This window comes from Xenopus laevis, chromosome 3S (assembly GCF_017654675.1).
Source record: "Xenopus laevis strain J_2021 chromosome 3S, Xenopus_laevis_v10.1, whole genome shotgun sequence".
In the NCBI taxonomy this organism is placed as follows: Eukaryota; Metazoa; Chordata; class Amphibia; order Anura; family Pipidae; genus Xenopus; species Xenopus laevis.
In genome coordinates this window covers 103,142,324-103,155,578 of record NC_054376.1, presented here as the reverse complement: position 1 = coordinate 103,155,578, position 13,255 = coordinate 103,142,324, and the positions used below count along the sequence as shown (strand labels likewise).

Here is a 13,255-nt window from a genome sequence, read left to right as displayed (position 1 = left end):
AGGCTTGTGTTTTAAAGTAGTGTAATAGTTTATCATTTACAGAGTGTATTATACAGTAAAGAGAATTATTCAGAAGACCAAACCAACTGTCTGTGTTTGCAAGGTTCTCAGTCAATATTTGTCCACCCCACTAACAATTGCTAGGTGTAATATTGTCTCTGATGTCTTTGTTTTTCATTTTGACCTCAACAATGTTTCACTTTCTATCTTTTCTTGGATTGTTGTGTTGAGAACAGAATTGAAAACCATTCAGTTCTACACTATAGCGCGAAGAATGCTCTCCTCATCCCTGCTGTGCTATTTTCAAAATAAGATGTTGTGCCTTTTCTTTTTCTACATTACATAAGATGCCAATTGTGTGCTAACCAGAAAAAAAACCCCAAAGTGGCAAGATTCTTTGTATACAGTAATGCTCTTTATATAAATAAGTCATAATAATGATAATGGCCTCTGTGTATAATTCAAATCGACTGCTTTTCATAAACAACATTTACATATAGCAATAAAACAGATTCCTTCTGTGATTTGCCCCAGGGTCCATATAAATAAAAATAAGAAAAAAAGCATCCCAATAAAAAAAGAATACATATTTTAGCATGATGTAGAGTAGCAAGAAATAAATGTAAGACTACATCCAGTTAATGAGACACCTTTCATGTTTTTAGGCCAGAATGAAGCTCTGATGCAGCTCCTGACTACTTTTGTTCTGACACCCCAACAAGTGACCCTTCCTCCCACTTACACAAAATAATTTGTAACCTCTTCATCACTATTCCCAGTATTTTATATTCTGGATAAAATATGATCCAATAAAATATATGTGATATTTTCTAACATAACAAAAGTTTTCCATAAACCTAAAACTACAGAGTACTTGGCTGTTGTTACGTATGAGCGTCTCATATATTTAACAACGTTTACTCTAGACTTGCTACATCTAGTACCAGCATTAAAGGAGAAGGAAACCCCCTGGGCGCAAAACCCCTCCCCTGTGTTGCCCCCCCTCCCTCCTCCCCCCTGGCCTACCTGTCCCCCGGGCAAATGCCCCTAACTTGTTACTTACCCCTCTGCGCAGGTCCTGTCCACGGAGTTCACAGACGCCATCTTCTCCCACGAGATCTTCTTCCTGCTTTGACCGGCTTCTTCTGGCGTATGCGCAGTAGGAGCATTTTCAGGTACGGATCTACTGCGCATGCGCCGAATGTCACGGAAAAAACTTCGTGACGTTCGGCACATGCGCAGTAGATCGCGTGGGAGAAGATGGCGTCTGTGAACTCCGTGGACAAGACCTGCGCAGAGGGGTGAGTAACAAGTTAGGGGCATTTGCCCGGGGGGACAGGTAGCCCAGGGGGAGGAGGGAGGGGGGGCAACACAAGGGAGGGGGAGGGGTTTTGCGCCCAGGTTTCCTTCTCCTTTAAAGATTAGTTCATAACATATGAATTAATTTCTTATGCTAAGGAGATTTTGAAAAGCAGAGGCTTCACCGTGTGCATCAAACAGACTGAGGGTGAAATTAATACCCACTAAAACGCTAATTTAATGGGTTTCCATAGCCAAGAAATGTGACATCTTAAGCTATAAATAATTGAAAAAATCATAATCTTCTAAGAAAATTACAATGCAACACATTTGGGTGAACATAAACATTTTGGAGCATTTCCAAAGAAACATTTTGTGCCCATCATCCAGTGTGACTTTGTCCAAGGTTACATTAAACACTTAGAATTAGATTTCAACATCTTACATTTAACGGCAGAACTAACATAGTAATACAAAGTTATTAGAGTTTGATATATTGAACGGAGAAAAGAAAATACAAATAAAAAAACCATGTAAAATAAATGGTGATTACATATACTAGGGGATCCTATTTATGACTGCTCAAGCCTTAGGGCCCAAGAAATCATTACTGAAACCTCGACCAATTATCTTGGAACAATTCGTTTTTTCCCCTGAGGTTCCCTGAGCAAAAAAAGTTGCAGTTTTAGAAGCTTTTTCTACTTAAGTTAATCACAAAATTTCTGAATATAAAAAATTTGATTGAATAAAAATGTGGAAAAAAAAATATTTTTGTATTTTTTATGCATCTGCCAACCTCCTGATTTACCTTAGGATAACAAACAATCTTTGGTTACTGAAGGAAGGCAGGCCCCAGGACCAGTACAGGGTTTGTAGCACCTGGGGGAATATCATTATTAGAGTGATACTAATGTTGAATCAATAAAATGTCACAATTCATAGGTTCCCAAGAGGAGTACCCAGTTGAAGATAGGATTGCTGCAATACAAGTTAACCTGCAGTCCTGGTACTGGATAGGTCAACTAGAACCTTTTAGAACTGGCATCAGTGTCAGTGTAATATCTTTGAGGATTCCTTGTAATTAAATTATGGATGAAAGTGAGTTATTTACCGCAGTACAAGCTGTACCAACTAGGTGCAAAATCACAAATCCAACTTTACTCCCTTATAGGAAAAGCCCCCGGTAAAACTGTAAAACTTTTCAGGATCAGGCATGGGGACTGGTGTTAGACACGCCATATCTTATCCATTGTGGTTTAGTGACACATGCAAAGAGAACATCCTACCTTAATACTAAATGCTAATTTTGATGATAATATTTCTAATATTTCTCATTTTCCTGTGGTGAACTGGTGTTCCTTCACAAATGACTTTTGCAGCTGAAAATTCCATCTGATTCTGAGCATCTCCATTTATAAATATTTAATACTATGGCAAAGACAAGCAAAGGGAAGCACAAGAGGAAGCAACTGGTTCTTAAAAAGCATAGTTGCTGTCACAATCTATATATCACACACCCCTGAAGGTTACACGTTTGTTTGTTCCCTTCCTTGCTTTGATAGACTGCTAGAGAGATTCACTTGTTCAAATCCCAACTGACAGAACCTGTCTCTGACTATAAGCATGGCAGTTTTCTTGACATGCACAAAGGGTGCAGAGGACCATCAAGCTTTTGTAGTCTGTCTGACCCACTGGAATAGAAACATAAATTGTGCAGCTTCTGACAAATTAGCTAGAAGAGGTTGTGTTCTAGGGTGACCTCCTTTAAGAAAACTATCCTGATAATAAAAGACTATTTAAGTTTGGGTACTTTCTACTTGAGTGAATAACAAGTGTAAACTGCATAGACATAGATACAGAGAGGGATAGATAGATAGATAGATAGATAGATAGATAGATGATAGATAGATAGATAGATAATAGATGATAGATAGATAGATAGATAGATAGATAGATAGATAGATAGATAGATAGATAGATAGATAGATATACAAAACATGGATCTGCACTCCTACAGAGCTATGATTATTGCATGTGATAGAGCCTTTCTGGACCCGCTTGTCTCTTATTGTTTCTGGGTATTCAGCCAATCATATTTCCTTTGGTTCTAGCCCCCAATGGTAACAATTAATCAGCAGTGTGAATGAGGCAAATTTAAAAGAAAGTATTTTGTGACTGGCTGTGCATTTGGAAGAAGCTGAATTGTGTGGAGGTGCACTGTAAGTTTGTGTGATTGGGTGAGTTTGAATTACCTCCACAGTTTCCAGTATATATATTTATCTAGTCCGATAGAGGAGCAAGCACTCACAGGTCTTATGCAAAGAAAATTGTGTTTTATTTAGCAAAAAGTACTGGTAACATTTCGACTAGCACTCTAGCCTTTCATTTTTCAAGAAAGGCTAGAGTGCTTTCCGAAATGTTACCAGTACTTTTTGCTGAATAAAACTCCATTTTCTTTGCATAATACCTGTGAGTGCTTGCTTTTCTATCGGACTATTATCCTTATATCGGTATATTGCACCCAGGCATTTTTTTCCTCCAAATTGATGAGACGTGTCGGCTTCCAGCTGTTCCCTATACACACATATATATATATATATATATATATATATATATATATATATATATATATATATATATATATATATATATATATATATATATATATATATATACATACACACAAATACAGTATAAAGAAAATAAATCATCTTACCTTGCTCATCAAGTAAAACATTGTCTGGTTTGATGTCCCTATAAGACAAAATTTTAGTAAAAGAATTAATCAAAACAATTAATCAAAGAAGTGCACGCCAATTCTTTGCATTGTAACCAAAGGCATTACATGTTCCATACATTTAAGAAAAATAACTTCACTTAGCATTTCCCCTTAAATACTAGGTAAATTGGCAAGTGATTTCATTTAACGCACCATTCTGTAGAAAACTACACTGAACAATTTCATATTTCTGTTTCACATCTAACAGTGATCATTCCATTGCAGAGAATAGGCCCCATTGTTTGCTCAGCAGACTGGAGCAACATGAGCTGCCTTCTAGGCTCCGTTTCACCTGAATAGTCTCACAAAACATTACCCAGTATAAATAGGCCAATTACACTACTTTTCTACTAATGACTTGATCCTTTGGAACCTTAGATGTAACATAATACTAGTCTAACCTGTAGAGCTATAACACCTTCACGGCCAGAACAGCTGATTTCAGTGGACATATAAAATTGATTTTTAAATGAGAAAAAGTGCCGAAATTTGCTCCAGGTATATTAACTCAAACTAACCAATCAGATGCTTGCTTTCAAAGACCAGAGATCATTAAGGGGTTCCCGCTGACTGCAATAGTTTACTACAGAAAACCATGAACCTTTACTAAATTCTCTCCTCTATTTTTAATACCGTTGAAGGCGCTAGATAATAAGCACAAAATTGTGATTCTAATTTTAGAATATTAGAATTTAAGAAAGGCTTAGTCAACATAATAGCTACGGTCCAACAATTCTTTAAAACATAGGCTAAAACAGCCATTCGGCAGGTTTTAGATGGTGAATGATCGAAGTCGAAGTTTTTGACTATTTGATGGTTGAAGTACACTAAAAATAGCTCGAAATTCGAATTTGAAAATTTTACCCTTGATAAATCTGCCCCAAAGTGTTACATCTCTTATCTTTTCTTCCCTATTATGGCTTCATGGAAAACCCCCAAATAATCCCTCTTGCATGCTTTCTCATAAAAGACAACTCGGTGCTCAGATTGTGTATTTTTGTACTTCAGCAGGGCTTTTCATTTCCTGGATGAACATGTCTCACCCTCTTGTACGTTACTCTTATTCTTTGAGTTTCTCAACCACCAACAAGCGCATCTCACAAGCTTTCTTAGTAGTTTCCCTTAAAGGGCATGTAAAGGCAAAAAAATAAAATCCCATTTTTACTTTCTTTCATGAAAAAGAAACCTATCTCCAATATACTTTAATTAAAAAATGTGTACTGTTTTTTTAAGAAACCTGACTGTATGCAGTGAAATTCTCCCTTCATTTACTGCTGTGGATAGGAATTGTCAGACGGTCCCTAACTGCTGAGCAGGGAAACAATCATACTTATGAACAGCAGGGGGAGCCCCCGCCTTACTTCCCAGCCATGCAGAACTCAAGCAGCTTTGTTTATGATGATCCCTAAGCAGCCCAGACCACACTGAGCATGTGCACAGTCTTAGTCTTGCAAAGATGTTTAACAAAGTTACAAGATGGTGACCCCCTGTAGCCAACTTTGAAAGCATAAATTATTTGTTTGATTAGGCTTGTGGTGCAGTAAGTTTATGTTTATGTTTAGTATACAAAATACAGCATTTCTAGCCATATTCTATTTTAGACTTTACATGCCCTTTAATGAATATATCCTGGTTTATGGTCTATGGTACATATTTTTTAATTAAAGTATATTGGATATATGTTTCTTTTTCATTAAACAAAGTAAAAATAATTTTTTTGCCTTTAAATGCCCTTTAAATTAATATGGGAAATACTAATACATTTTAAAAAACAATAAATTAAGAGAGTGTCAGGGGTGCTTTGGCTAGAAGAGGGGTTAAAATGACCTGAAACCTTCCACCAGTCGATTGCTGGGGCTGGTTAATAAAATTCCTGGCACTGTTGTGAGTTGTAGTTCTGCATCCAGCTATACTTACAAGCAAGGAGTTGGGGCTGTTTAATATAATTCCTGGCACTGTTATGAAAATATAGTTCTGTAGGCTGAAATTGCTCAGCCTTTACAAGCTCACTTTGATTCTGTTATTTAATCAAGATACAAAATGTAGTGTAGTAATGAAGGGATCACGGGCAACAAATAATGTATGAGTGTGTGTTACATGCAGGATGCACAGTAGAGACTGCTGGGGTTTGGCTGACAAGTGTTATATATCAAAGGGGTAGAAATGTAACTTCATATGTGACAATTTATAGTTAAGATGTCATAAAGATTATTACTATTGTGGTAGAGTGACTAGGAAAAGGTGGAAAAAGGTCACTCTAGCCTTTAATTTCGCCCCAGGTACTGAGTTAGGCTCCAGGAAGGGAGTTATGAAACAGAGAATCAGCGCTCTATTTAAAGACTTTAGTAGTCAGGGACTCCATTCCGCAGATCCAGTCCAGAGATTGGAGTTCACCTTCCACAGGAAAGCTGTCCTGTGGAAAGACTATTTAAAGTTAATTAGAATGGGAGAGTGAGTCTCTCATCAGGGCACAGCATGTAGGAGACCTGGCTGTGTGAGGAACTCCCAGAGGAGCTGGGAGTGCCGCCTGATCCTGCCAGAAGCAGAGGGAGCCTGTGGCTGTGACTAAGAGCCAGAGTTGTTGTCTGTGTGGGACATTGGAGAAAAGCCATGAGGCTAAAAGGTTCACTCCAAGACTGTGAGTACAGGGGTGAGCCATAACAATAGTTTTGTTTGCTGGTAGTCTACAAGGGGCCCAGCCTAGTCAGGGACTGCTCCAGAGTTGGAAGGTAGTGCCCAGTGGGCTAGGTTTTATTTTTATGATTTATGTTTTGTGTCCTGAAAACGGTCACCCCTGTGTCTGTGCGTTATTGACGGTGTGTGTTAAAGTTGGAAAATAAATCTCTGTTTTCCTTGAAGAAGCTGTGTGTCCCTGTCTTTCTGCTCCTTTCTCCTATGCTGCCTGCTCACCATTGACTAATCCCCCTAAAAGTTACGTGTACAAGCCGCCAGCTTGCCACACTATATTACACATTTTAGTCCTGCAACCATCTCCAACATCTCCATATAATTACTTTTTTTTAATGTAGATGTTTTATGGTAAGTACAGAAGTCATGAAGTGAAGGGACAAAGTATAAACAACATACGGTAAGAAAAACAGTTTCATTCATTGAGACAGGCGGTTGAATTTAAAGCACTGGCATTACAGCCAAACCCACTTTCCATCCTCAATTAAGATATCTGACAACCCATTTCAGCTACTGTTATGCAAACTCCAATCATTGTCTCTTTTTAGGGTCCAGTACCATATAACCAATTAAATGTGAGATTTAACTGGACTAATTTTATTTATAATACAGCCAATTAATTGTTGCTGAACTTTATGGGCCACCTGTATTTTCCTTGTTCACCTTTTTTCAGTTCAGTTGTTTTCAGATTGTTCTCCAGAAATAAAGACTTTTTACAATTACTTTCCATTTTTTATTTTTTACTGTTTTTCCAAAATCTAAGTTGAAAATTGAATGTTCGTGTCTCTGGTGTTTGTCTGGCAGCTCAGTAATTCAGGTGCAGGTTCTAAACTGGTACAATTTTGCAACACTTAGTTGATACATTTGTCATCAGCATGTCTGGAGTATTTTGCTTCTAATTATTTTGCTATTATTTTGTTTCTAAATCTGCTGTCTGACCTGCTGTTAATATATTTATGTATCAATGATCTAACATCCAAAAGTCTTTATTTCAACAAAAGTAGACCTCGCATTAGCAAAGTATGGGCACTCCTGTGTTAGTACAATATCACTTGTTTTGGAAAATAGGACTTATGACATATGAAATGTGCTTTTCCTTTAAATAACTAGTTACTAGAGACCAGTTCAGGAGGCATCTGTTTTGGCAAAAATGTTCAGAAGTGAAGTCCAGGATTGAAACGCATTTTTTCTATTGCAAAATTATGTCTGGAGTACTAGCAATTATTGTATCAATTCTAACAGCTGCCTTTAATGAAATTCAGGGATTCTGTTCAGCAGGGACAATGATAAAAAAATGTATCAACCAAGGGGCAGATTTATCAAGATTCAAATTTCAAAGTAATGGGAGTTTTTTTTTTTTTAATTCCCATAACATAAATTCGAATTAAAAAAGACCGAAATTCTTCAAAATTTTCCGGGTGAATAGTTCTGTTTTCTTTTCCAACTCTTTTTATTTGATTTGCTTCATACAGTTTAAGACATAGTATTAATCAATAATACAGACTTATTAACTTTAAAATAAGTCACAGAATACATCTGTGAATAAGAAGAACAAAAATAATAATAAAGCAGCAAAATTAAGCAAAAACTAAATTCAAAGACTAAAACAAAGACAAGGTTAGAGCACATTGGATTTACCTATCCATGGAACAATAACGGATAGAATTTCATTTGTTTCTTTCCTCTGGTTCTAATTTTTGAGAAAATATTTTCCATCTTGAGTCGGACTTTAAGCATTTGTGTATATTGTCAAATCTGTAGTTCATAGCTTCATTAGTGTAAAGGGCTTTGAGTTCTAACAATGTCTCGTTCAGAGTGGGAATAGAACTAACTAGTGATGGGCGAATTTATTCGCCAGGTGTGAATTCACAGCAAATTTGGCAGTTTCACCGTAGACGAATAAATTTGCGAATTTGCCGTGACGATTTCCGCGAATTAGAACTGTTGCCGGCAACAAAATCGGCATTTCGCAAATTTTTCACCAGTTTCACGAAATTTTGACGAAGTGAAATGGGACAAATTCGGCCATCACTAGAACTAACTATCCAATTTTTAAATATTACTCTACGAGCTGGAGCTAGTGTCAATTTTATGTATTTTGAAATATGAGAAGAGCCCCAGTCATAAGTTTTACATACCATTGAAAGTACATTTTTATCACCTAAAAGGGCATTCTGCGAAGACAACGTCATATTTAAATGTAAATTCATATTTAGGTGATTTTCAATGTCATTCCAGAATTTTAATTTAATTGAATAGGTCAGTTTCCAATCAAATTTGAATCGTATTTGGACTATTCCCTATTAAAATTTTTTTAATCTGAATTTTCACTTTGACCTTTGATAAATCTGCCCATAAATGTATTAATTTGGAACAGTTTACAGGGTCGGCAACCCCCTCTCCCAGAGCTGCTTTAGAAGGTTAAAAATGACACTTTACACTTCAATATACACATCAAAACAGTCTCACATAGAAAACAGAAAGGAATTGGTGAACTGTATGAAACCAACTGAACTAAAAAAAGTGTTGGAAGGTGAACATCCTCTTTCTTTAAAACAGCGTTGGGCAACATATGAGCTAGCATACCGGCCATATCTTCTCAAAACTATGAGAACTGTACATTGCTATATCCGAATATGTATCCCATGTTTCTCCTTTGCTGTACTTGAAAGATTCCAAAGGAAGATGAAAAAAACAGCAAATTGGGGAGGGGGACTCACACGGGAAAAAAGGCACACAGAATAACTATAACCTGAAATCAGCCAACATGATGAAATATCTTTGGCAAGTGAACATCTTTAATAGTCTATAATTATGGCTTTGCCCAGGGGTATGAAACAAGCACAAAGAGTGACTAGGCTGATGGGGAATCAGATATACGTACAGAACAGCTGTATTGTTCTCAAAACTCACAAGAGGCAGCGTGTTTACACAAATGCAAACGGCACATTACAACAAAGATAGTGAACCACGGAAACATAGGCCAGTGACATCTGTAGTCCATCAGCCATTGCAAAATGTAAGATATACATTTAATAATCCATGGCAAACATGAAATACTGGCTTTAAAGGGACTTTTCAAAATCAGAAATGTGTTATAGAAATATATTATAATTTTGTTATTTAGATTATATATATATTTCTTTATTCAGACAGCTCTTCAGTTGACTAATTGTTTTGGCACAGAATGGCTTCTGACATGCTTTGGAGGAAGATAATTCCAGACAGAACTTCATAATTTAAAACATTTGTACAAATTACAATTAAAATGAATAGAAGCAGTGGCATCTGAGACAGTTTTGTAGTTAAATCAGAGTGCAAATGTCCAGGCATTTCACAGTGTGAGATAAAATATTTAATGATCTTGACAGAGCTTTGCAGACACATAAATTAGTCCTCAGTAGAATTGAACATCATTTTTCCTCTACATAGAGGCACAAGGATAAAGTGGAAGAATCGCCTTATTTGAAGAATAATTGTCTGTTTGAAAGTAATATATGCTAATAGGTTATTATTTCACACAGACTGATCTTAAATGTTATATATACTGGAGAATTCAGGTCCCCCTTCAAATAGGTTGTTACCTGGATTTATTTTAATGCAGCACACATTTCAATCAACTTCTGTACTCTGCCTTTATAAAAAATATGGATCTATTTCTTACACCTTCCTCATCTGTGTTCCTTTTGTCTAGACAGTTGTGACATAGTTACCGTGGCCCTAGTTGCTGAAGGAACTATGAGCACCAGTTAAAACAATATAGACAAAGACAAGAGGTCTTCTTGTGCATTATGATCCCCAAAAAATGCCCACCCTTTAAACAAAACAAGGAGTGTTTGTCCATACATTGTAATGTATTCAAGCTGGCCAACTACCTAATGTCACAATCAGCTCCCTAAATCCAGAACAGATGCTAGGCTCTCTGGTCAGGGCCTGTAGCGGCCGCCTTTGGCCTCGTGAGGAGCCCTCAGATACTCAGATGCTGCCAGGTCTTTATAAGAGAGGACCCAAACAAGAGTTCTGGACAGGCAAAGGGGCACGGTTGTTACCGAAGTTTTGGATGGAAGGAAACAGTTTAGGGAATAGGCAAAAGCATAGTCAAGCAAGCCAGAGTCGGTACAGGCAGAGTTCAAGCGGGGTCAGACAGGCAGTGGTCGGTTCAGGCAGAATTCTATCAAGGTCAATCAGGCCAGGGTCGGTACAGGCAGCATTCAAAGGATAGTCAGGCAGGCAATACCAGTAGAGTTCAGAATAGTCAGGCAGGTAAAGGTCAGAATTGGCAGAGTTCAGAGTAGTCAGGCGGGCAACGGTCAAAACTGGAATCAAGCAAGACAGGAATCGCACACAGGAACTAACAAGTTAGACCTAACAATGAGTTCTAGCCCAAAGCCTCTTTAAATACATTTGAATTTCGCACCATGAGTGTTGGCGTCACGCGCGGCTGGCATAAACCCGGAAGCTATCGGCCGCTCGGCCATAGAGGAACCGGCGCTTGAGAAGAGAGGACTAGGGCTGCGGGCATCCCAGGGCGGGCATCCCTGCCAGGCCCTAGCCCCCGCCAGGCCACCAGGGTGAGTAGCTACACCTAAAATTCATCCCTGGTCTGGCCAGTCCTTTACTAACTTTCATCTAATTCATTAAATGCATTCTGTTATGATTTTTATGTTGTAGTTTTTATTCATAAATTGCACTGTTTACATTACAAATAATTCACTCTACCATATAAAAATATATTCCTGCTCCAACAAGTGTAATTGTTCTAGTTAGTAATATTAGTGTGTAGGCAGACATCTCGGGTAATTTTGCCTGATTCTGTGCTTCTAAGAAAGAGCCAACACTTCACAATGGAGCTGCTTTCAGATAAGCTATTGTTTCTCCTACTCAATGTAATTTGAGGAGTTGCTGTGGGACTTGGATTTTTACTATTGCGTGCTATTCTTATATCTACCAGGTTGCTCTTGTGGGGGGTGGTGATACCACACCAACTTGCAGCATAGCAGTAAAGAATGGCTGAATTTTATCAAAGCATGGACACATGACTGAAGGCACCTGGGAAACTAATAGCATATCCCATGTCAGATTTTAAAATACGGTGTAAAAAAATCTATTTACCCTTTTGAAAAATAGATTTCACATACAACAGACACTCAAGAGTTCAACATTTGTATGGAAAAGAGGAAGAAACTATTAAGTGAACATAATCTCAAGTGGCCTCAACAAATGTCTTATGGTAGAAATACACTGGCACACACGGCAATTCAAACAGGGAAATCCCTTGTGTCTTTATTTGCAGAAAAGCAACGTTTCGGGGTAGTACCCCTTTGTCAAGCATGACAAAGGGGTACTACCCCGAAACGTTGCTTTTCTGCAAATAAAGACACAAGGGATTTCCCTGTTTGAATTGCCGTGTGTGCCAGTGTATTTCTACCATTTGACCTTGGGGAGGGTGCCGATCCCTCCAGCATTGAGCACCTGGCTATCCTGACTGAAGGCCTGGGTGTGCGAGCCGACATTTCTATCTCAACAAATGTCTTAAAATCTTCAAATGCCCTGCTAACCATGGTGATATTAAACATAATACCCTGTATAGAACAAAGCCAATAAACACAATTGTGTGTGTTTGCTCATTATGTAGTTTTAATCAGCTACTACATAGCAATCAAGCAGATGCAATTAGAACAGAATCTCCAATATATCCACAGCCTGAGACTGATATAAAGTTTTCTACAGAGCAACAATTAACTTTTTTTTTCTGATTAATGGCTATCACAATCCAATAAAGTCAGTAAGAGAGACACAACAATTATCTGTGTCTATACACTGAAGAGTTCAGTACATGTGAGTGGGAAACTTTATATTATAAACACTTCTGTTCGATAACAGTAATCATTCCTCAATGACATGAATGCATACACGATGGATCTACTGAAATGAAATGTTTGCTTTGTAAAATTACACAATCAGGGTGTTGTCAATATTTATTGGCATTCCCTTATATAAAATAAGCTCTTGCCATTAATTAATATAAATATTTTAGCTCTGTGCCAGGGTCTAGTCTTTCCCGCTGGCAGCGCTTGAGGCTGAAGCTGGATGAAAACATTTGCAGGATTATACACATAAATATTCACGTTTCATTGTTCTGTCCCTACGGCCGGCTCTGTATTTACTATGGAATGACTCATGCACGACAGATGAGGAAATATCAAGACAATTTCATGAACTGAACAAATAAAACTTTGATGAATGGGGGTTTTATGTTTAGCTATCAAACTATGAATGGTGGCCACAAAACCACTTAAAGCACTGATAATACTGCATTATCCATTACTGTGCATTGAGGATCCCTTATTATATTATATGCTCATGATTCTGCCATATCATTGGACTCTCATCAGATTTTAATAGGAAAACAGTCATTCATTATTCAGAACGCTTTATAAAATCTTGTAAACTGGACACCTGAGAGTTAGAGGACACAAAATTAGTTAA

The 13,255-nt window shown here is 37.6% G+C and overlaps 1 protein-coding gene across 1 annotated transcript in view; it reads right to left on the bottom strand.

Annotated features, from left to right (window-relative positions):
• Positions 1 to 13,255, bottom strand: part of stk32a.S (serine/threonine kinase 32A S homeolog) — a gene marked incomplete at its 5' end in the record, with an annotated part of 83,110 nt that overhangs the window by 19,454 nt on the left and 50,401 nt on the right. Inside the window, 1 exon segment of the mRNA NM_001092047.1 lies at positions 4,016 to 4,053. Within this exon segment, the coding sequence (NP_001085516.1) occupies positions 4,016 to 4,053 (38 nt within the window).